Source organism: Heteronotia binoei, chromosome 19 (genome assembly GCF_032191835.1).
Source record: "Heteronotia binoei isolate CCM8104 ecotype False Entrance Well chromosome 19, APGP_CSIRO_Hbin_v1, whole genome shotgun sequence".
NCBI lineage: Eukaryota > Metazoa > Chordata > Lepidosauria > Squamata > Gekkonidae > Heteronotia > Heteronotia binoei.
Window position 1 is genome coordinate 6,015,276 of NC_083241.1, and position 21,201 is coordinate 6,036,476.

The following is a 21,201-nucleotide window of genomic DNA, read 5'->3' on the forward strand; positions in this document are numbered from 1 at the left end:
GGCAGAGGTTGTCCTTGAAAGGGCAGCTGCTGTTAGAGCCCTCTCCAGCCCCACCCACCTCACAGGGTGTCTGTTGTGGGGGAGGAAGGGAAAGGAGATTGTGAGCCGCTCTGAGACTCTTCGGAGTGGAGGGCGGGATATAAATCCAATATCTTCTTCTTCTTTGTCCTATGAAGTTTGAGAACCATCTTCAAAATGTAGGGCTTGTAACTGGATCCTTGATGTGTTGTGCAACCTTTTAAAGCAGCCACAGTTCCCTAAGAAGCGTCATGGAAGAGTGGGCAGAGATCTGTAGCAGTGGACGTTTTGAGCCTTGTGATCCTGGGTCACGAGAGAGTTGCAGCTTGTGCAGAGGTGATGTGTGGGGATCTTGGAAATGAGGCTGGAGGGTAAGCCTGTAGCTGAGGGCCTGGCAGATAATCTGGGAGCGTGTTGCGTATGAAGCAATTGTGTAGCAGGGCTGAACTATGCAAACATGAATGGTTCAGGAGGGTACTTTTTTCCCTAAGGGGAATAGGGCTTCAGTTGTAATGTCTGAGGGAAACGCCAGACGCTTCTCCGTTGCTTCGTTTATGGGATGTATTACACAGGTTATTTCATTCTTCTCCAGTTTCATTGCCTCTTTTGCATCGGTATATTCTCAACAGGGCCGAGTGTGTGGATACTTAAATCCGAAGATGGGAGCCATGAACAGAGAAGCCTCAGGTTTACAGAAAAATCTGACATATTTTTAAAAATTGGGGAGTTCACCGATGTAATAAAAGCAGCAAACGTAGCTCGGCGTGTCTTACTCGCGGGATGGCCTCTTTCCCCTGTGCTTCGCCACGACAACTTTGCTCATGTCAGCGGGGGCTTCTGTGGGTACCAGTCTGCAAAATGGCGACACTGCCTGTAAATGCGCTTTCTCTGTTGTGGCTCCCACCTTGTGGAACAGCCTGCCAAGGGCGGATCAGGAAAGTTCCCCCTCTCCTGACTGTCCACAAACTATAATGTGCAGGGTTGCACTGTACAAAATGGTTCACAGTTTTACTTAGATAAATGCAGTTTATAGTAAGTAGGATTTTATTACGTAATTTCTATATTGCTTAATGCAGCAGTGTCAAACGTGCAGTTTGGGGGCTGAATCGCAGAGCTGGAAGGGACCTCCAGGGGCCTCTAGTCCAATCCTCTGCACAATGCAGATCTGCTTGCCTCCTACTCAAAGACCAGGAGTTTCCTTGCTTGCCTCTCAGGCGACTTGAACACCGCCTGGACACAGCTCTTCTAACACAGGGCTGGCTTTGCCCAGGTAGTGGGGGAGGCCACAGGCCCATTGGGGAGTGACCTGTAGCGGCTGCTCTGATTCTGGGAGGGTGGAATCATAACTAGGCTTTGCAGCAACCACTGGACACCTAGCTTCCGCATGGCTTGTATACTTCACCCAGGACCAGCTGCTTGCTACTGCTCAACAGCAGTCACTCCACAAATGCCACGATGGTATAGCGGTTCAGAGTTTCAGATTCGAATCTGGGAGACCCAGGGTCAAATCCCCACTCCGCCACAGCAGCTGGCTGGGTGACCATGGGCTAGTCACTCTCTCTTAAACCAACGTACTCCTAGAATTGTTGATGTGAAAGTAAAAGGGAGAAGGGTATTGTAAGCTGCTCCCATTAGGGAGAACAGTGGGGGATAAATAAGGAAAAGATAAGTATAAGTATAGCAAAGATAGGGGCAGGTAAAGGGAGGGGAAATGGACAGAAGGAAGCAGAGAAAAGGGATGATACGGGGACTGCCAAGGAGAGGGAAAGAGGAAATTATGTTCGGAGAGGGATAAAGGGAAAGTGAGACGTTTCCCGCAAGTTAAGCACTGCCCAGCTGGACCTGGATCCGGCTAGCTCCACGCAACACAGCCAGAATTGCCAGGGTGAGGGAAGGTGGGAAAACAGAAGACAGGGCAGCTAAAGGTAGGTCAGCTGGAAGGAGTGAAGGAAGCTGAAAAAGGGGAGAGGCTGCATGGAAGGAAGGAACAGTGGGGCAGGGGGAAATGAGATGCCCGCTGCAAGTCCTTGTGGGTCCCCCGCGTGTTGTTTTTCTCATTCTGTCATCTGTCTACCAGGGGGAAAGGCAGAGTATAAAATAAAAAGGAGTAAACAATGTAACAAAGAAGATAAAGAAGGCATAAGCATTGCAGTCTGTGTTATGCAGATCGGCGTCATGGTATCTTTTTGGCATGCGTGGCTGTTGCAACTAAATCCAAGCTTCTATCCAAGTGCCGTGGTTAGGCTAAATGCAGGGTTATGAATGGTTATGTGTTTTTAGATGCATTTAAATGGTCTATGTATATGTCCTTTTGTGGGTGTTGATGTGTTGGTATGTTTGTGGAAGAGCACCTCATTTCGTTGCTCTCATTTTCTTTTTTGAGAACAATGACAATAAATTTATCTATCTATCTATCTAAATGGCAGTGGTGGAAAGTACCATCAAACCGGAGCAAACTTACAATGACCCTATAACGTTGTCAAGGCAAGAGGCAAACAAGTGGTTTGCTGCCACTTGCCTCCATGTAGCAATTTTGGATTTCCTTGGTGGTCTCCCATCCCAAGTCCTAACCGGGGCAGACCCTTCTTAGCTTCTGAGATCTGACAAGATCAGGCTAGCCTCGGCCATCTGTAAGAATATCCTAAAGCACAACCAAAAGTACAGAGTCATCAGGTCTTGTGCCTTTGGTTCACATAAGAACATAAGAGAAGCCATGTTGGGTCAGGCCAGTGGCCCGTCCAGTCCAACACTCTGTGTCCCACAGTGGCCAAAAAACCCAGGCGCCATCAGGAGGTCCATCAGTGGGGCCAGGACACTAGAAGCCCTCCCATTGTTGCCCTCAATCACCAAGAATACAGAGCATCACTTGCCCCAGACGTAACAGAAGCCATGTTGGATCAGGCCAGTGGCCCATCCAGTCCAACACTTTGTGTCATACAGTGGCCAAAAGAAACCCGGCATCATCAGGAGGTCCATCAGTGGGGCCTCCCCACTAGAAGCCCTCCCACTGTTGCCCCCATGCCCAAGCACCAAGAATACAGTGCATCACTTGCCCCAGACATAAGAGAAGTCATATTGGATCAGGCCCATGGCCCCTCCAGTCCAACACTCTGTGTCACACAGTGGCCAAAAAACACAAGTGCCATCAGGAGGTCCATCAGTGGGGCCAGGACACTAGAAGCCCTCCCACTGTGCCCCCCCCCCCCAAGCACCAAGAATACAGAGCATCGCTGCCCCAGAATTAAGAACATAAGAGAAGCCATGTTGGATCATGCCAATGGCCCATCCAGTCCAACACTCTGTGTCATACAGCAGCCAAAAAAACCTCAAGTGCCATCAGGAGGTCCACCAGTGGGGTTAGAAGCCCTCCCACTGTGCTCCCCCCAGCAGCAAGAATACATAGCTTCACTTGCCCCAGTCTGAGAGTTCCAACAATACGCTGTGGCTAATAGCCACTGATGGACCTCTGCTCCAGATGTTTATCCAATCCCCTCTTTAAGCTGGCTATGCTTGGTAGCTGCCACCACCTCCTGTGGCAGTGAATTCCATGTGTTAATCACCCTTTGGGTGAAGAAATTACAAATACTTCCTTTTATCCGTTCTAAGCTCAGCAATTTCATTGAGTGCCCACGAGTTCCTGTTTTGTGAGAAAGGGAGAAAAGTACTTTTTTCTCTACCTTCTCTATCCCATGCATAATCTTGTAAACCTCTTATCATGTCACCCCTCATGGTTAATGAAATCAGGATACTATCTCTGGAGAGGGTCTTTAGTTTAGGTTTGTACATCCTGCTTTATGGGAAGCCAAGACAGTTAAGTGAGCTAGAGAGGAGGCTGATTTGAAACAACCCCCCCCCCCCCCCCATGACAGTTATTGGATTGGCATGTAAAATTCACAGCCAGGCAGAACAGTTGCCTTGGCTTCATTCTTAAGGGATCAATCTGGGATTTATGATCAAAATAAAAGAGAAACACTACCTGTAACACACACATTAAATGATTTTTTTCTTCTGGGGGTATTTTCCAACTCAATGTTAACACTGTGAAATTTGCAGAAAGCAATATTTGTGAACTGAAAGCAAATTTGCTTGGAAAATTGTCCCTTGCATACATAAGAGCATGGCTGTTAAAATTGGCTTTCATTGTCTGAAACATTCCCTTTGTCTGTTTCAGGTATTCTTACCTCAGGCTCATCTCTCCATCATGGGAGAGATTAAAGTCTCTCCGGACTATAACTGGTTTAGAAGCACGGTTCCTCTGAAAAAGGTAGGACCATTTCAATTCCCCTCAGTCTCGACACTGATCTAGCCATTGGGCGAGTATATGACAGAGTTTTGGGAGCTGTAGTATGAACCTTTTACCTGTAAATTGAGAGGACAAAAAGCAAGAACTGGGGAAAATATCTTATATCTTCGAGCAGCCTGGTGTTCTGCTTTTTCCTATGATACCTGTAAAGACCTAAGCGATGATTCTGTGGCATGCATGCTGTTGATCTCCAGCTGTTCCATATGGAGCGTTCCGGTTCTGATCCAATTTCAGTCACTGAGAGGAGCATCTCTTGGCATCTGAACCTCAGTATGAGAACGGCTAGCTCTTGTTTTAGGGGGAAGGGCTATGCTTTGGGAAAAAATAATTATAATAAAATAAAAACAAAATAGAAAAGATGGAGACTATACCTAACAGTGGCTTCTGTGGGGATGTGGAAGAACAAGCAGTTACATCAAAGGTCCCCAATTTTTAAAAAACTGTGGGTGGCTTTGGAATTCTGATACATGGTGGTGGACTTAGCCACAAAATGGATGCTGAGGGAGGCGGAGCTAGCCACAAAATGGCTGCTGCAGCTTAATAATAATAATAATAATAATAATAATAAACTTTTATTTATACCCCGCCCTCCCCGCCTAGGCAGGCTCAGGGCGGCTAACAAGACATGGTAAAACCATGATACAGATAAACAATAAATAATATAATTAATAATTTAAACAATAAAACCAATAAAACAGTATGACATTAAAATACAATCGAATGGCGTATAAGATGGCTCGGTATTCCTGATCTTATCAGGAGCTCTGTCTTAAAAAGCTAGCTGGAGGAGGGCAGTTTTGCAGGCCCTACGGAACTGGTTAAGATCCCGTAGGGCCTGCACCTCTTCCGGCAATTGATTCCACCATTGGGGGGCCTTTGCAGAGAACACCTGTTCTCTGGTAGCTTTTAATTTAGTTTCTTTTGGCCCAGGGATTTCAAGAAGATTTTTTGAGCTTGATCGCAGTGCTCTCTGGGGAACATATGGAGAGAGGCGGTCCCTAAGGTAGGCAGGTCCTTGACCATATAGGGCTTTAAATGTAATGACCAGCACCTTGTAACGAACCCGGTAAACAGTGCAATTCTCGCAGCCCAGACTGCACATGTGCCCACCGAGGCAGTCCCAGTAGCAGCCTGGCTGCTGCATTTTGCACTAGCTGCAGTTTCCGGGTTCGGTACAGGGGCAGCCCCATGTAGAGGGCATTACAGTAGTCCAACCTCGAGGTGACCATTGTATAGATCACTGTTGCCAGGTCGCCGCGCTCCAGGAAGGGGGCCAGCTGCCTCGCCCATCTAACTTTCAGTCTCACAGAGAAGATGGTGCAGAGGTCCATCAGCGGCTGTTAGCTACAAGGTATTGATAGAACACACTCTGGGGCAGGGCTGCTCTGTATTGTTGGTGCTTGGTGGGGCAACGGTGGGAGGGCTTCAGGAGTTTTGACCCCCTCTGGTGGACCTCCTGATGGCACCTGGGTTTTGGGCACTGTGTGACAAAGAGTGTTGGACTGGGGGGGCCATTGACCTGACCCGACATGGCTTCTCTTATGTCTAGGGAAGTGATGCTCTGTGCTCTGTATTCTTGACGCTTTGGGGCAACAGTGGGAGGACTTCTGGAGTTCTGGCCTTGCTGGCGGATCTGCTGATGGCCCCTGGATTTGGGCCACTCTATAGAGTATTGGACTGGATGGGCCATTGGCCTGATCAAACATGGCTTCTCTTATGTTAGTTCTTGGTGCTTGGGGGGTGACAGTGGGAGGGCTGCTGGAGTTCTGGCCCTGCTGGTGGAGGGCAAAAGAAGAAGATGACGACAATATTGGATTTATATCCTGCCCTATACTCTGACTCTCAGAATGGTCGCAATCTCCTTTGCCTCTCTCCCCCCCCCCCACACACACACATACAACAGACACCCTGTGAGGTGGATGGGGCTGACAGAGCTCTTACAGCAGCTGCCCTTTCAAGGATAACTCCTGCAAGAGCTCTGGCTGACCCAAGGCCATTCCAGCAGCTGCAAGTGGAGGAGTGGGGAATCAAACCCGGTTCTCCCAGATAAGAGAGCTCTGGCTGACCCAAGGCCATTCCAGCAGCTGCAAGTGTAGGAGGGGGGAATCAAACCCGGTTCTCCCAGATAAGAGAGCTCTGGCTGACCCAAGGCCATTCCAGCAGCTGCAAGTGGAGGAGTGGGGAATCAAACCCGGTTCTCCCAGATAAGAGAACTCTGGCTGACCCAAGGCCATTCCAGCAGGTACAAGTGGAGGAGTGGGGAATCAAACCCGGTTCTCCCAGATAAGAGAGCTCTGGCTGACCCAAGGCCATTCCAGCAGCTGCAAGTGGAGGAGTGGGGGAATCAAACCCGGTTCTCCCAGATAAGAGAGTTCTGGCTGACCCAAGGCCATTCCAGCAGGTGCAAGTGGAGGAGTGGGGAATCAAACCCGGTTCTCCCAGATAAGAGAGCTCTGGCTGACCCAAGGCCATTCCAGCAGCTGCAAGTGGAGGAGTGGGGAATCAAACCCGGTTCTCCCAGATAAGAGAGCTCTGGCTGTCCCAAGTCCATTCCAGCAGGTGCAAGTGGAGGAGTGGGGAATCCAACCCGGTTCTCCCAGATAAGAGAGCTCTGGCTGACCCAAGGCCATTCCAGCAGCTGCAAGTGGAGGAATGGGGAATCCAACCCGGTTCTCCCAGATAAGAGAACTCTGGCTGACCCAAGGCCATTCCAGCAGCTGCAGGTGGAGGAGTGGGGAATCAAACCCGGTTCTCCCAGATAAGAGAGCTCTGGCTGACCCAAGGCCATTCCAGCAGCTGCAAGTGGAGGAGTGGGGAATCAAACCCGGTTCTCCCAGATAAGAGAGCTCTGGCTGACCCGAGGCCATTCCAGCAGCTGCAAGCGGAGGAGTGGGGAATCAAACCCGGTTCTCCCAGATAAGAGAGCTCTGGCTGACCCAAGGCCATTCCAGCAGCTGCAAGCGGAGGAGTGGGGAATCAAACCCGGTTCTCCCAGATAAGAGAGCTATGGCTGACCCACGGCCATTCAAGTAGGTGCAAGTGGAGGAGTGGGGAATCAAACCCGGTTCTCCCAGATAAGAGCGCTCTGGCTGACCCAAGGCCATTCCAGCAGCTGCAGGTGGAGGAGTGGGGAATCAAACCCGGTTCTCCCAGATAAGAGAGCTCTGGCTGACCCAAGGCCATTCCAGCAGCTGCAAGTGGAGGAGTGGGGAATCAAACCCGGTTCTCCCAGATAAGAGAGCTCTGGCTGACCCGAGGCCATTCCAGCAGCTGCAAGCGGAGGAGTGGGGAATCAAACCCGGTTCTCCCAGATAAGAGAGCTCTGGCTGACCCAAGGCCATTCCAGCAGCTGCAAGCGGAGGAGTGGGGAATCAAACCCGGTTCTCCCAGATAAGAGAGCTATGGCTGACCCACGGCCATTCAAGTAGGTGCAAGTGGAGGAGTGGGGAATCAAACCCGGTTCTCCCAGATAAGAGCGCTCTGGCTGACCCAAGGCCATTCCAGCAGCTGCAAGAGGAGGAGTGGGGAATCAAACCCGGTTCTCCCAGATAAGAGAGCTCTGGCTGACCCAAGGCCATTCCAGCAGCTGCAAGTGGAGGAGTGGGGAATCCAACCCGGTTCTCCCAGATAAGAGAGCTCTGGCTGACCCAAGGCCATTCCAGCAGCTGCAAGTGTAGGAGGGGGGAATCAAACCCGGTTCTCCCAGATAAGAGAGCTCTGGCTGACCCAAGGCCATTCCAGCAGCTGCAAGTGGAGGAGTGGGTTATCCAACCTGGTTCTCCCAGATAAGAGAGCTATGGCTGACCCAAGGCCATTCCAGCAGCTGCAAGTGGAGGAGTGGGGAATCCAACCCGGTTCTCCCAGATAAGAGAGCTCTGGCTGACCCAAGGCCATTCCAGCAGCTGCAAGTGGAGGAGTGGGGAATCAAACCCAGTTCTCCCAGAGAAGAGAGCTCTGGCTGACCCAAGGCCATTCCAGCAGCTGCAAGTGGAGGAGTGGGGAATCCAACCCGGTTCTCCCAGATAAGAGAGCTCTGGCTGACCCAAGGCCATTCCAGCAGCTGCAAGTGGAGGAGTGGGGAATCCAACCCGGTTCTCCCAGATAAGAGAGCTCTGGCTGACCCAAGGCCATTCCAGCAGCTGCAAGTGGAGGAGTGGGGAATCCAACCCGGTTCTCCCAGATAAGAGAGCTCTGGCTGACCCAAGGCCATTCCAGCAGCTGCAAGTGGAGGAGTGGGGAATCCAACCTGGTTCTTCCAGATAAGAGAGCTCTGGCTGACCCAAGGCCATTCCAGCAGCTGCAAGCGGAGGAGTGGGGAATCAAACCTGGTTCTCCCAGATAAGAGTCTGCACATTTATCTCTCTCTCGGCTTGGCTTCGCGAACGAAGATTTAAGAAGGGTGCAATAGTCCACGTTTGCTGCAGGCTCGCTGGTGGCTGACAAGACCAATGTGGGACAGGCAGGTCCGGCCACAGCGGCTGCAGGGAAAAGTCTGATTTAGGGTTGGTCCTGTAGCAGTGCGATTCTTCCTCAATCTCCTTTTGTCCTCAAGACCAGCTATGCGTGCGTTCTCAAAGGAAGAGACAGCCTGGTGGATGGTGTGCCTCCATGCTTTGCGATCTGAGGCTAGGTCAGACCACTGGTGATGGTTGATGTGACAGGTGCTAAGGGATTTCTTCAAGGAGTCCTTGTACCTCTTCTTTGGTGCCCCTCTATTTCGATGGCCGGTGGAGAGTTCGCCATACAGGGCAATCTTGGGAAGGCGGTGGTTTTCCATCCTAGAAATATGCCCTGCCCAGCGCAGCTGCGTCTTCAACAGCAGTGCCTCGATGCTGGTAGCCTCTGCCCGCTTGAGGACTTCAGTGTTGGTCACAAAGTCACTCCAGTGGATGTTGAGGATGGTGCGAAGGCAGCGCTGATGAAAGCGCTCAAGGAGTCGCAGGTGATGACGGTATAAAACCCACGATTCGGAGCCATAGATGAGGGTTGTCATCACAACCGCTTTGTAAACATTGATCTTTGTGCCTTTTTTCAGATGCTTGTTGCTCCACACTCTTTTGTGCAGTCGGCCAAATGCACGGTTTGCCTTTGCCAGCCTGTTGTCAATCTCCTTGTCGATCTTGGCATCTGAGGAGATGATGCACCCCAGGTAGCTGAACTGCTGGACTGTCTTCAGAACTGATTCACCCACAGTGATGCAGGGAGGGTGATAATCTTCCTGGGGTGCAGGCTGGTGGAGAACTTCTGTCTTCTTCAGACTAACTTCTAGGCCGAATAGCTTGGCAGCCTCTGCAAAGCAGGACGTCATATGCTGCAGAGCTGATACCGAGTGGGAGACGAGTGCAGCATCATCAGCAAACAGTAGCTCTCGGATGAGTTTTTCCATTGTCTTGGAGTGTGCCTTTAGTCGCCTCAGGTTGAACAGGCTGCCATCGGTGCGATAGCGGATGTAGACACCATCGTCCTCATCTAGATCTACTGCGGCTCTTTGAAGCATCATGCTAAAGAAGATCGTAAAGAGAGTTGGCGCGAGAACGCAGCCTTGCTTTACACCTGTGCCTATTGGGAAGGGCTCCGAGAGGTCGTTGCAGTGTCTGACTTGGCCTCGCTGGTCTTCGTGTAGCTGGATGATCATGCTGAGGAACCTTGGGGGACATCCTAAACGTTCCAAGATTTGCCACAGGCCTTTCCTGCTAACGGTATCGAAAGCTTTGGTAAGGTCGACAAAAGTCACATACAGACCCTTGTTCTGTTCCCTGCATTTCTCTTGGAGCTGCCTGAGAACAAATACCATGTCGGTGGTGCTCCTGTTAGCTCTGAAGCCGCACTGGCTCTCTGGGAGGAGTTCTTCTGCAATGGTGGGCACCAGTCTGTTCAGGAGTATTCTGGCAAGGATTTTGCCTGCGATGGAGAGCAGGGTTATCCCCCGGTAGTTGGAGCAGTCTGACTTTTCCCCTTTGTTCTTGTATAGGGTGATGATGATTGCATCGCGAAAGTCCTGTGGTAATTTGCCTTGCTCCCAGCAGGTGACAAGTACTTTGTGAAGTGAGCTATGTAGTACTGTGCCCCCATGCTTCCAGATCTCTGGTGGAATTCCATCAACTCCTGCTGCCTTGCCACTTTTCAGTTGCTTGATGGCTTTAACAGTCTCTTCTAGGGTGGGGATCTCATCCAACTCTGTTTTCACCGGTTGAAGTGGGGTGAGGTGGATTGCTGAATCTTGAACTACGCGGTTGGCACTGAAGAGAACCTGAAAATACTCCGACCACCGGTTCAGTATGGATGCCTTGTCTGTGAGGAGCACTTGGCCGTCTGCACTATGCAAGGGACTCTGAGCCTGATATGATGGACCATATACTGCCTTCAGGGCTTCGTAGAACCCTCTTAAATCACCAGTGTCTGCACACAGCTGGGTTCTCTCTGCGAGCTTGGTCCACCACTCGTTCTGAATGTCTCGAAGCTTGCGCTGGAGGTTGCTACATGCAGCGCGAAAGGTTGCTTTTTTCCCAGGACAGGAGGGCTGAGCAAGATGTGCTTGGTAGGCAGATCTCTTTTTTGCCAGTAATTCTTGGATCTCTTGATTGTTCTCATCAAACCAGTCCTTGTTCTTCCTTGTGGAGAACCCGAGGACTTCTTCAGAGATCTGCAGGACGGTAGTTTTTAGGTGTTCCCAGAGTGCTTCTGGAGAAGGGTCTGTGGGGCAACTGAGGTCCTCAATTCTTGACTGGAGTTTTGCCTGGAAGGCAGCTTTAACTTCGGCTGACTGAAGGCTGCCAACCTGAAACTTCCTCCAAGGGATACCTCCTCTCCTGGGTGTGGGTTTAAAGTGAAGACGGAGATTGCAGCGTACAAGACGATGATCCGTATGACATTCTGCGCTGGGCATTACTCGGGTGTGTAAGACATCTCGAAGGTCTCTCTGGCGCACCAGAATGTAGTCGATAAGGTGCCAATGCTTGGACCGTGGGTGCATCCAGGTTGTCTTCAGACTGTTCTTCTGCTGGAAGATAGTGTTGGTGATGGTGAGCTGGTGCTCCATGCAGAATTCTAGCAGGAGGCGCCCGTTGTCATTGCAGTTGCCAATGCCGTGTTTGCCAAGTACTCCTTTCCAGGCTTCCGAGTCTTTACCTACTCTGGCATTGAAGTCGCCAAGGATGATCACCTTGTCCTCTGTAGGGGTCTTCCGTACGAGGTTGCGTAGATCAGCATAGAACTTGTTCTTTTCTGCAGGATCTGCTTGAAGGGTTGGGGCATACACACTGAAGAGTGTTGCATGCTGCTTGTTTTGAAGTGGGAGGCGCATGGACATGATGCGATCTGAGTGACCGGTTGGAAGGTTTTCGAGTTTGGAGGCAATGGAGTTCCTGACCATGAAGCCAACGCCAGAAAGGCGGCTCTCAGCCTTTGACTTACCTGACCAGTAGAGGGTATAGCCAGCACCGTGTTCTTGAAGACTACCTTCCTCAGGGAAACGGACCTCACTGAGAGCTGCTATGTCGATATTCAACCTGAGAAGTTCGTGGGCAACTAGAGCAGAGCGTCGTTCAGGGCGACCACTGCCTACTGTGTCAAGCATGGTTCTGATGTTCCAACATGCAAGCTTTAGTCTTTGCACACTTTGTGAGGCAGGTGCATGCCTTTTCTTTGTTGTTATTTTTCGACCGCAAGTAAGGATGCCCGTTGACCGCGGCTAGCCAACTGGGGTGGGGGAGACGAGCTTTGTTTAGGCCACCTTTTCTAGGCCCCTCTCCGTGTGGAGCAAGCAGTGCTGTCCCTAGATAAGGCTGCTTGGTCGTTCAGGGTGCTGCCGAAAGATGCTTTCGTCTCCGGGTTAGCATCAGGCGACCAATATCCTGAACCGCCTACATGCAGGATCGGGACTGCGGCTTCCAGTGGCACCTTCCACCTGCCGTTTCGCCCCTTGCCTATCGCTGCAGGACTTGATGCGTTGTGGGTTGTGTGTGTGGATATGCCCTTCAGGCCTGCGCAGAGGAATTTTTTAGGTGAAGCGCAGTGTGCGCGGTACTGGCTCCACCCTTTCACCTGGGGGTCATCTGCCATGGCCCAGTAAGCCGGGACGCCGGCAGTGAGTCCTCCAGGTGGTAGGTGTTACATTAACGAGCTCTATCTGCCCGGGTTTGATGTTAGAGTTTTCCTTCTCTTAGGCTGACGAGGTTGGTGGGCCCAGCCTGCCCATCCGGTTATACCGCCGGACAATTCGGTCGCACCATGACGTAGCAAACTCTGTGAAAACGGGGGGGACCAGCGAGAAGGTGTTGCTACGGATGCAGTAATGCAGGAGAGGCCATTGCAGTGACCATCTGCCAGGCATAGCCAGACAGTGACCACGCGGCGTTCACTACACCGGGAGAGGAGAGGCTATGTATTGCGCATGCACTTTCCCTGGGGGGGTAGGATTCCCAGAGGGAGCCCACCCCCCACCACCCCCCCCTGCACATTTAACCACTACACTAAACTGGCACCAAAGCCCCACCTGGCCTTGCCCAGTTTCTACAAAGGCTTGGCAGGCACCAGGAAAGGTGTTAGCAGGCACCATGGTGCCAGTGGGTACCACATTGGGGGCCCCTGAGTTGCGTGGTTTATGTTGCTTCATTTAGAAACAGGTGGATGGGACACAACTTTTTGGAATAGGAACCTTCAAAAAGCCACGTGTGTCAAACTTTGTGTTTGGAGAGACCTGTGTTAAGTTTGCTTCCTGTCGGAGGTTAGTTACCCGAGCCCAAAACAGGAGCAAATATCAACAGTCATATTCTTCTTGCGTGCTCTTGAATGACTACAGGCTCACCTTTCCTGCGTCGAATGTTGTTCTATCATGAGGTTCTGGCTTGCTTAAGGTCCCGCTGATCATCCTAAATTGTCTTATTGCGAAGAACTCCTGTGTGGCAGGGGAGGTGGGGTGGGGGGAAACCACATTGTTTTAATGGTGCTTTTTGAAAATCTAGGTGAAAGAGTATCTTATGCTAAATAGCAGGATAGCAGGGTAGTTATTGTCTGACTCAGCAGCTGCATTTGGACGACTGACCTTGTTTTGGAGGGAGGAGAGCCTTTTCCACAAAAGGCCTTGGTAGGCACCGTATGGGCTGTGCTTCCCCCAGTAGGGATGGGCAAAAGCAAATAATAATAATAATAATAATAATAAATTTTATTTATATCCCGCCCTCCCCGCCTAGGCAGGCTCAGGGCGGCTGACAAGAGTTCGATAAAATTATACAATATAAAATATACAATATAAGGTAATTTAAAACAACATTTAAGTTATACATTAAGTTATACATTGAATAGACAGGTCTTGGGTGCCAGAAGCAAGAGCACACATGTTCTCATTCCACAGACCTTCCTCATGAAGCAGAGGCGAGATGAACTGTTGGAGAGCATGGGCTGCCACCACTTTCTGGCCTTTACTGTAACTTGAGGATGGGTTCTAGAGCAGCCGGCCCCAGCCTTTTTGGCACCAAGGACCGGTTTTTTGGAAGAGTTTTTCCACGAACCGAGGGGGGAGAGGGGGGATGGTTTTGGAATGATACAATCGTGCACTTTATTTCTATTAGTTTGGTGTGGTCGTTAAGTATGTGGACTCTTATCTGGGAGAACCGGGTTGGATTCTCCACTCCTCCACTTGCAGCTGCTGGAATGGCCTTGGGTCAGCCATGGCTTTCGTAGGAAGGGCAGCTTCTGGGGGAGCTCTCTCAGCCCCAGCCAACTCACAGGGTGTCTGTTGTGGAGCGGGGGTGGGGAGGTAAAGGAGATTGTGAGCTGCTGAGACTCTGGCCTTGAAAGGGCAGCTTCTGGGAGAGCTCCCTCAGCCCCAGCCAACTCACAGGGTGTCTGTTGTGGAGGGGGGGGGAGGTAAGGAGATTGTGAGCCGCTCTGAGATTCGGAGTGGAGGGTGGGATATAAATCCAATGTCATCATCTTATTATTATCACTACATTGTAATATATAATGAAATAATTATACAACTCGAGGCCTGGTTACTAACAGGCCACGGACCGGTACCGGTCCATGGACCGGGGGTTGGGGATCCCTGTTCTAGAGGATACAGTGACCAGGGGCCCTCCGTTTTTGGTGGTAAAAAATGTCATGAAGTTGCAATTGACTTATTGTAACCCTGTAGGGTTTTGAAGGCAAGAGATGTTCAGGCCATTGCCTACCTCTGGCATGACCCTGGTATTTCCTGGTGGTCTTAAGCTGATGAGATCAGTCTAGCTTTGGCCATCCAGGTCAGGCTCAGTGTTGCAAAGATCGCCCCCGTCTCTCCGCTTCCCTCCAAACCCTTAAAGTTCCGTATGCCTCACAGTTGTGGGATAAGCTCAGGGGTGGCTGGGTGTTCAGTACTTCCATCCCGATTAGTTGAGCAGAGCCTTCCATGCCAGTCTCCGTTCTGTCGTGTCCTGGTGGCCAGCCCCGGGAATGCGGCAGTAAGGCGCTTAAGCGGATTGGTCATGTGAGTGCCAAGCTGGACTTTGAGATCTGGGCTGAATGTATTGTCGAATGAGCAAGGGGAGCAAAGAGGGTGAGATTACTGTGGATTCAGTGGTTTTAGGACTATTTATAAGCCCTGATAGCGTTCTCTTGATAGAGCCAGTTTGGTGTAGTGGTTTAGTGTGCGGACTCTTATCTGGGAGAACCGGGTTTGATTCCCCACTCCTCCACTTGCACCTGCTGGAATGGCCTTGGGTCAACCATAGCTCTGGCAGAGGTTGTCCTTGAAAGGGCAGCTGCTGTGAGGGCCCTCTCCAGCCCCACCCACCTCACAGGGTGTCTGTTGTGGGGCGGGGGGGAGGGAAAGGAGATTGTGAGCCGCTCTGAGACTCTTCTGAGTGGAGGGCGGGATATAAATCCAATATCTTCGTCTACCTCACAGGGAGTCTGTTGTGGGGGAGGAAGGGAAAGGAGATTGTGAGCCACTCTGAGACTCTTCGGAGTGGAGGGCGGGATATAAATCCAATATCTTCATCTACCTCACAGGGTGTCTGTTGTGGGGGAGGAAGGGAAAGGAGATTGTGAGCCACTCTTTGACTCTTCGGAGTGGAGGGCGGGATATAAATCCAATATCTTCATCTTCATCTACCTCACAGGGTGTCTGTTGTGGGGGAGGAAGGGAAAGGAGATTGTGAGCTGCTCTGAGACTCTTTGGAGTGGAGGGCGGGATATAAATCCAATATCTTCTATCTTCTTCTTAATTTTGATCTGGCTGTTTCTGACTACTTAAACCAGGAGCGCTCTTGCTTTTGATGGCCAGCTAGCTCCCAGCTTCTTCCTCCCGTGAATATGATCGGAATGCCTTTTTAAAGTTTAAATCTCTGATCCATGCATGGTTTTCTGTTTAAGAGACGCCTGTTGTGTTTTATAATTCTTACAAGGAATCGTTATGACCCTGCGGTATGATTTTCTGCAAGCGTTTGCTTTTCTTGGAGTCAGATTCCAGCTGAGACAACAAGGGGTTTTGTTGCTGTTGTTTACTGTTAACTTTCAAGAGATTGAATAATCGAGATAGGTGGGTTTTCACGTTAAGCGTTGCAGGCATTAAAGGAGGACCACTGATCGCGTTTCCTTCTGGCAAGCTTTGGAAGTCTCTGAAAGGGGCAGGCGTGCTCAATTTATATCAGTCTGTAGTGTGGGCTGCCGGAGCTAGCAGGCTGCATTTGTGGATCGTAAGATACCCAAGCTTCTGCATGTCGTGCCAGTCCCTGCTAAGGGTCGGCTAACACACAGTGAGACTGGTAGCGAAAGGTTGGTCTTGAGAGCTGCTGAGTGCATTGGAAGCCAGCCCTCCTCCACTCTTAAGAAAGGACAGAAGGTCAGGAACACAGACCGCTATTCTTAGTCCCATACAGAGCTTTTGAGAAGAAGAAGAAGATATTGGATTTATATCCCGCCCTCCACTCCGAAGAGTCTCAGAGCGGCTCACAATCTCCTTTACCTTCCGCCCCCACAACAGACACCCTGTGAGGTGGGTGGGGCTGGAGAGGGCTCTCACAGCAGCTGCCCTTTCAAGGACAACCTCTGCCAGGGCTATGGCTGACCCAAGGCCATGCTAGCAGGTGCAAGTGGAGGAGTGGGGAATCAAACCCGGTTCTCCCAGATAAAAGTCCGCACACTTAACCACTACACCAAACTGGCTCTCTGCAGAAGAAGACTGCAGATTTATACCCCACCCTTCTCTCTGAATTAGAGACTCAGAGCAGTTTACAATCTCCTGCATCTTCTCCCCCCCACCACAACAGACACCCTGTGAGAGAGCTCTCCCAGAAGCTGCCCTTTCAAGGACAGCTCTGTGAGAGCTATGGCTAACCCAAGGCCATTCCAGCTGCACGTGGAGGAGTGGGGAATCAAACCTGGTTCTCCCAGATAACAGTCCGCACACTTAATCACTACACCAAACTGGCTCTCAGAAACTTTTCCAGGCTAGATCCAGGTGGGTAGCCATCTTGGTCTGAAGCAGCAGAACAAAGTTTTGAGTCCAGTCAGGCACCTTTAAGACCAACCAAGTTTTATTCAAGGTATGAGCTTTCGTGTGCATGCACACTTGTATCTGAGGGAGTGTGCATGCACACAAAAGCTCATACCTTGAAAAAGATGTTGGTCTTAAAGGTGCCAGTGGTTATGTGTGAGCTGCCTCTTTGGTGAAATATTTCAGGGGCTCCTTGCGGGGCTGGGAGAAGCATGAGACTTGGTGGGAGGGCTTGGAACACGATCTGGAGATGCGGAATGTTGTGGGCATCTTTAGCATCCCTTTGCAAATTCATAAACTGAGTTCGCATAAGCTGGCTCATTGCCAGCATTGTGCTTTCTGCCCAGAGGCATGAGGCTTGCAACAGAATGCTTTCAATAGACCGATCCCTTCCGAAATGCACAGAAATGCCTTTTCATATTTGGTTTGTGCCACAAGCCACCGTGAGCTGCTTTATTCTGTTCGTTTATAAGATGTGACATTGAGGAGGAGGAAGAAGACCGTAGATTGATACCCCGCCCTTCTCTCTGAATCGGTCTCAGAGTGGCTTACAATTTCCTTTACCTTCTTCCCCTACAACAGACACCCTGTGAGGTGGGTGGGGCTGAGAGAGCTCTCACAGCAGCTGCCCTTTCAAGGACAACTCCTACGAGAGCAATGGCTGACCCAAGGCCATTCCAGTAGCTGCAAGGGGAGGAGTGGAGAATCAAACCTGGTTCTCCCAGATAACAGTCTGCACACTTAACCGCTACTCCAAACTGGCTCTCTGGAAGGGCTGTGTCTCTAACATGGAGTCAGCTTAATGGATCTATTTATTAGTTTGTTTAAAACATTTTTATGCCAACTTTTTACCTGATTAGGGTCCCCAGGGTGGCAAACGTGAAAACATTAAAACAAAGTGTGAGTCCAGTGGCACTTTTAAGACCAACAAAGGTTAATTCTGGGTATAAGCTTTCCTGTGCACACAGCTGGATTTTGTGTGCTACCCACCTGAACCTATGAAAACATTCAAACATCTGAATGAAAAGCAGCTTTTAAAGTTATTCATTAGAAACACATAAACGTACAACACCAGAACCAGAGAGGAGGGCCAGTCATCGTTTTCTGGCCTATCACTAACAAAACAAAAGTCTTCACCCACTGGCGGAAGACACTGATAGAGGGAGACAGACAAATCTCTCGGGAGGGAGTTCCAGAGTTTTGGTGCCATGACTAAGAAGACCCTTTCTTGGGTCTCCATCTGTCTGGCCTCAGATTTTTTTTTTTTTTTTGGGGGGGGGGGAACTGAAGCAGGGCCTCTGAAGATGGCTGAATTGGATGGGCAGGTTTATATAGGAGGAGGCGGCCCTTAAGGTATGTTGTTTCTGGGCCATACAGGGCTGTAAGGTTATCGTCTTTGTTCAACTCTGATACAATTCAGGCAGCTATGTTTCCTGTGGCCACATGGCGATATGAACATTACTGGTGCTATCTACGTTACTGTCTGTCACCTGTGCAAAAAGTTGGGCCTTTTCATGCGCTATTGTGAGTGTGCAGTCACTGTGTGAGAAGTACAGGCAAAAGTTTTGGAGATCTCTCCCCCTGCCCCCTCCCCATGACAAACGTGGGTGGTGTGCAAGGCATGTTTCCAGCTAAGCGTATCTGCTTCCACGCGACTGTTCAGTGCGTCTCTTCTACAGTTGTCCTCAGCAAAATGTTCTTGATTCTGTTAATGCATCAAGAAACACGAAGACTGTTCAGCGGTTCTTCTGGTATTAGATTTCTGGCTTACAGCCCTCCTTCGGGTTTTAGGGGAGTGTGGAGGGTTTTTTTTGTTAAAATAACTGACCACAAAGTTCTAGCAGCGTGCGGTTTTTTCCTACGTGCTCCCTCAATTACATCTCTTTTCTCAACTCCAGCTGTCTAGCCAACCTCTCTAAGGACTCGTGAGTACTTTCCTTGCAGCGTCAATAGAGGGGTTATGGGAGCAGGGCCAAAGACAGCCGGAATTTGCGCAGCTGTTTCTAGCTGTATTGACATGGCATGAATCAAGTGGAGCTGTATGCGTAGGTTGTGCCCATGTTTTTCTTCGCCATCGCTTTTATTCAATGTCTGTGGTGTCGAAAGAGGGTGAGGATTTCGCCGTGCATTGGTTACTATGCAGATTTCACCGAGTATTACATAACTGAAAATACAGAGCTCTGTTTTCCTGTCCTGCTGCTGGATTGTGCTACAAAATGGGATTTATTCCCCTGCGTCTGCTTGGATAAAGCACAGACAGATGGCGCTTCAGTATAATTAATAAGAACAAAGCACTTGATGTTCTTTTTTGGGGAGCCCATTGTTTAAAATAGTGGTTCAGAATGACATGCAGAAAATATATCAATATGGGGAAGCGTTTTTGCGTCCTCTTTTTATTAAAGTCAGCTGCTGTCACTGGAAAAGACAATAATCCTAAGGAAAGTTGAAGGCAGCAGGAAAGCAGAAAGACCCAACATGAGATAGACGGACTCAGTCGTGGAAGCCACGGCCCTCTGTTAGCAACACCTGAGCAAGGCTGTTAATGACAGTATGTTTTGGAGGTGCTTGTTTGTAGATCAAGATGGCCTGGGTCACTGTGTCTGTCTGTAGCAGCAGAAGAGAGCAACTTAAAGACTAACAAAATTTGTAGAACAAAGTAGGAGTCGAGTGGCACCTTTAAGACCAACAAAGTTTTATTCAGGATGTAAGCTTTCGTGTGCTCTAAGCACACTTCTTCAGACGAGGAATCAGGTACAGTGAGCAGAGCTACATATAGCTGGTAGGCAGTGGTTTAGAATGCTATATGTCGCTCTGAAGAAGAAAATATTGGATTTATATCCCGCCCTATACTCTGAATCTCAGAGCGGTCACAATCTCCTTTACCTCCCCCCCCCCTCTCCACAATAGACACCCTGTGAGGTGGGTGGGGCTGAGAGGGCTCTCACAGCAGCTGCCCTTTCAAGGACAACTCCTACGAGAGCTATGGCTGACCCAAGGCCATTCCAGCGGCTGCAAGTGGAGGAGTGGGGAATCAAACCCAGTTCTCCCAGATAAGAATCCGCGCACTTAACCACTACACCAAACTCTGCTCACTGTACCTGATTACTCATAAGAACATAAGAGAAGCCATGTTGGATCAGGCCAATGGCCCATCCAGTCCAACACTCTGTGTCACACAGTGGCCAAAATACACACACACACACACACACACATACACACTGTGGCTAATAGCCACTGATGGACCTGTGCTCCATATTTTTATCTAAACCCCTCTTGAAGGTGGCTATACTTGTGGCCGCCACCACCTCCTGTGGCAGTGAATTCCACATGTTAATCACCCTTTGGGTGAAGAAGTACTTCCTTTTATCCGTTTTAACCTGACTGCTCAGCAATTTCATCGAATGCCCACGAGTTCTTGTATTGTGCGAAAGGGAGAAAAGTGCTTCTTTCTCTACTTTCTCCATCCCATGCATAATCTTGTAAACCTCTATCGTGTCACCCCGCAGTCGACATTTCTCCAAGCTGAAGAGCCCCAAGGAGTAGCTACTGGACCAGCATGAAGTATTTACCACGAAGTCGCGAATATTACAGAGGCTGTAAGGCTCCAGAGATAAGCAATATTAAAATAAATACTTTTGAAGCTGACATATGGTTCAGAGAGCCTCAGAGTAAAGGCCTTTAGTTATTCATATGTGCATCTCTTGACGAAGATATTAATCGAAACAGGAAACATAACGATTGAAATTCCATCGAGAACATACTTTATGCACAGTTGGAGAATATATTTTTATCACCTTTGAGTGTTATATAAGTCTTTACATATTCCTTGGAAGCCTGGAACTGTAATGGAACTTGGTGGTTTGGTTTATGTTATTCTGTATTGTATTTATTGGCAACAGGGTGTGTATTTTGAATTTTTCTCAAAAGTAATACTAGTGTTTTATGTTTTTATGTGTTGGAGATATTTAGCATCTTGTTATTTATGTGTTGGAGATATTTAGTACATTGTTTTCATTACACAAGGGAGAGATTTGGTGTTTTCTGGACGTGTAAGACCATGGCATTTGCTAACAGGTTATTTCTTAAATCCCAAATGATTCGCCTCGGCATTTTGCTAGACTGGATTTAGGAGAGTCTTACAGATTTTCTGGTTGCAGAATTGCAATTGCGAAAGAGGAAGGCAGCTGCGTATCACTTTTCCTCTGAACCTTGAAGGGCAGATACGTTCCTCCCCCTCACCAAAATATGGTTTCCATCTCATGATCGAGGCAATTTGGGGGCAGGGAAAGGCTGAGCGAGGCCTTGAAATATCTGCGGTTTCCTTCCATCTATTATCTAAGAATTGGACTGGCTCCAAAGCAGAAAGTCCTGCGGCTCACATGATTGGCCTCCTTGCCTGCTTTCG

The 21,201-nt window shown here is 49.6% G+C and overlaps 1 protein-coding gene across 1 annotated transcript in view; it reads left to right on the plus strand.

Moving 5' to 3' along the window:
• SPG21 (SPG21 abhydrolase domain containing, maspardin) overlaps positions 1-21,201 on the plus strand; it is a 42,471-nt gene that overhangs the window by 6,959 nt on the left and 14,311 nt on the right. Inside the window, exon 2 of the mRNA XM_060260372.1 lies at positions 4,190-4,282. Coding sequence (XP_060116355.1) covers positions 4,220-4,282 — 63 coding nt within the window. The 5' untranslated portion in view covers positions 4,190-4,219. The remainder of the gene's footprint in view (positions 1-4,189; positions 4,283-21,201) is intronic.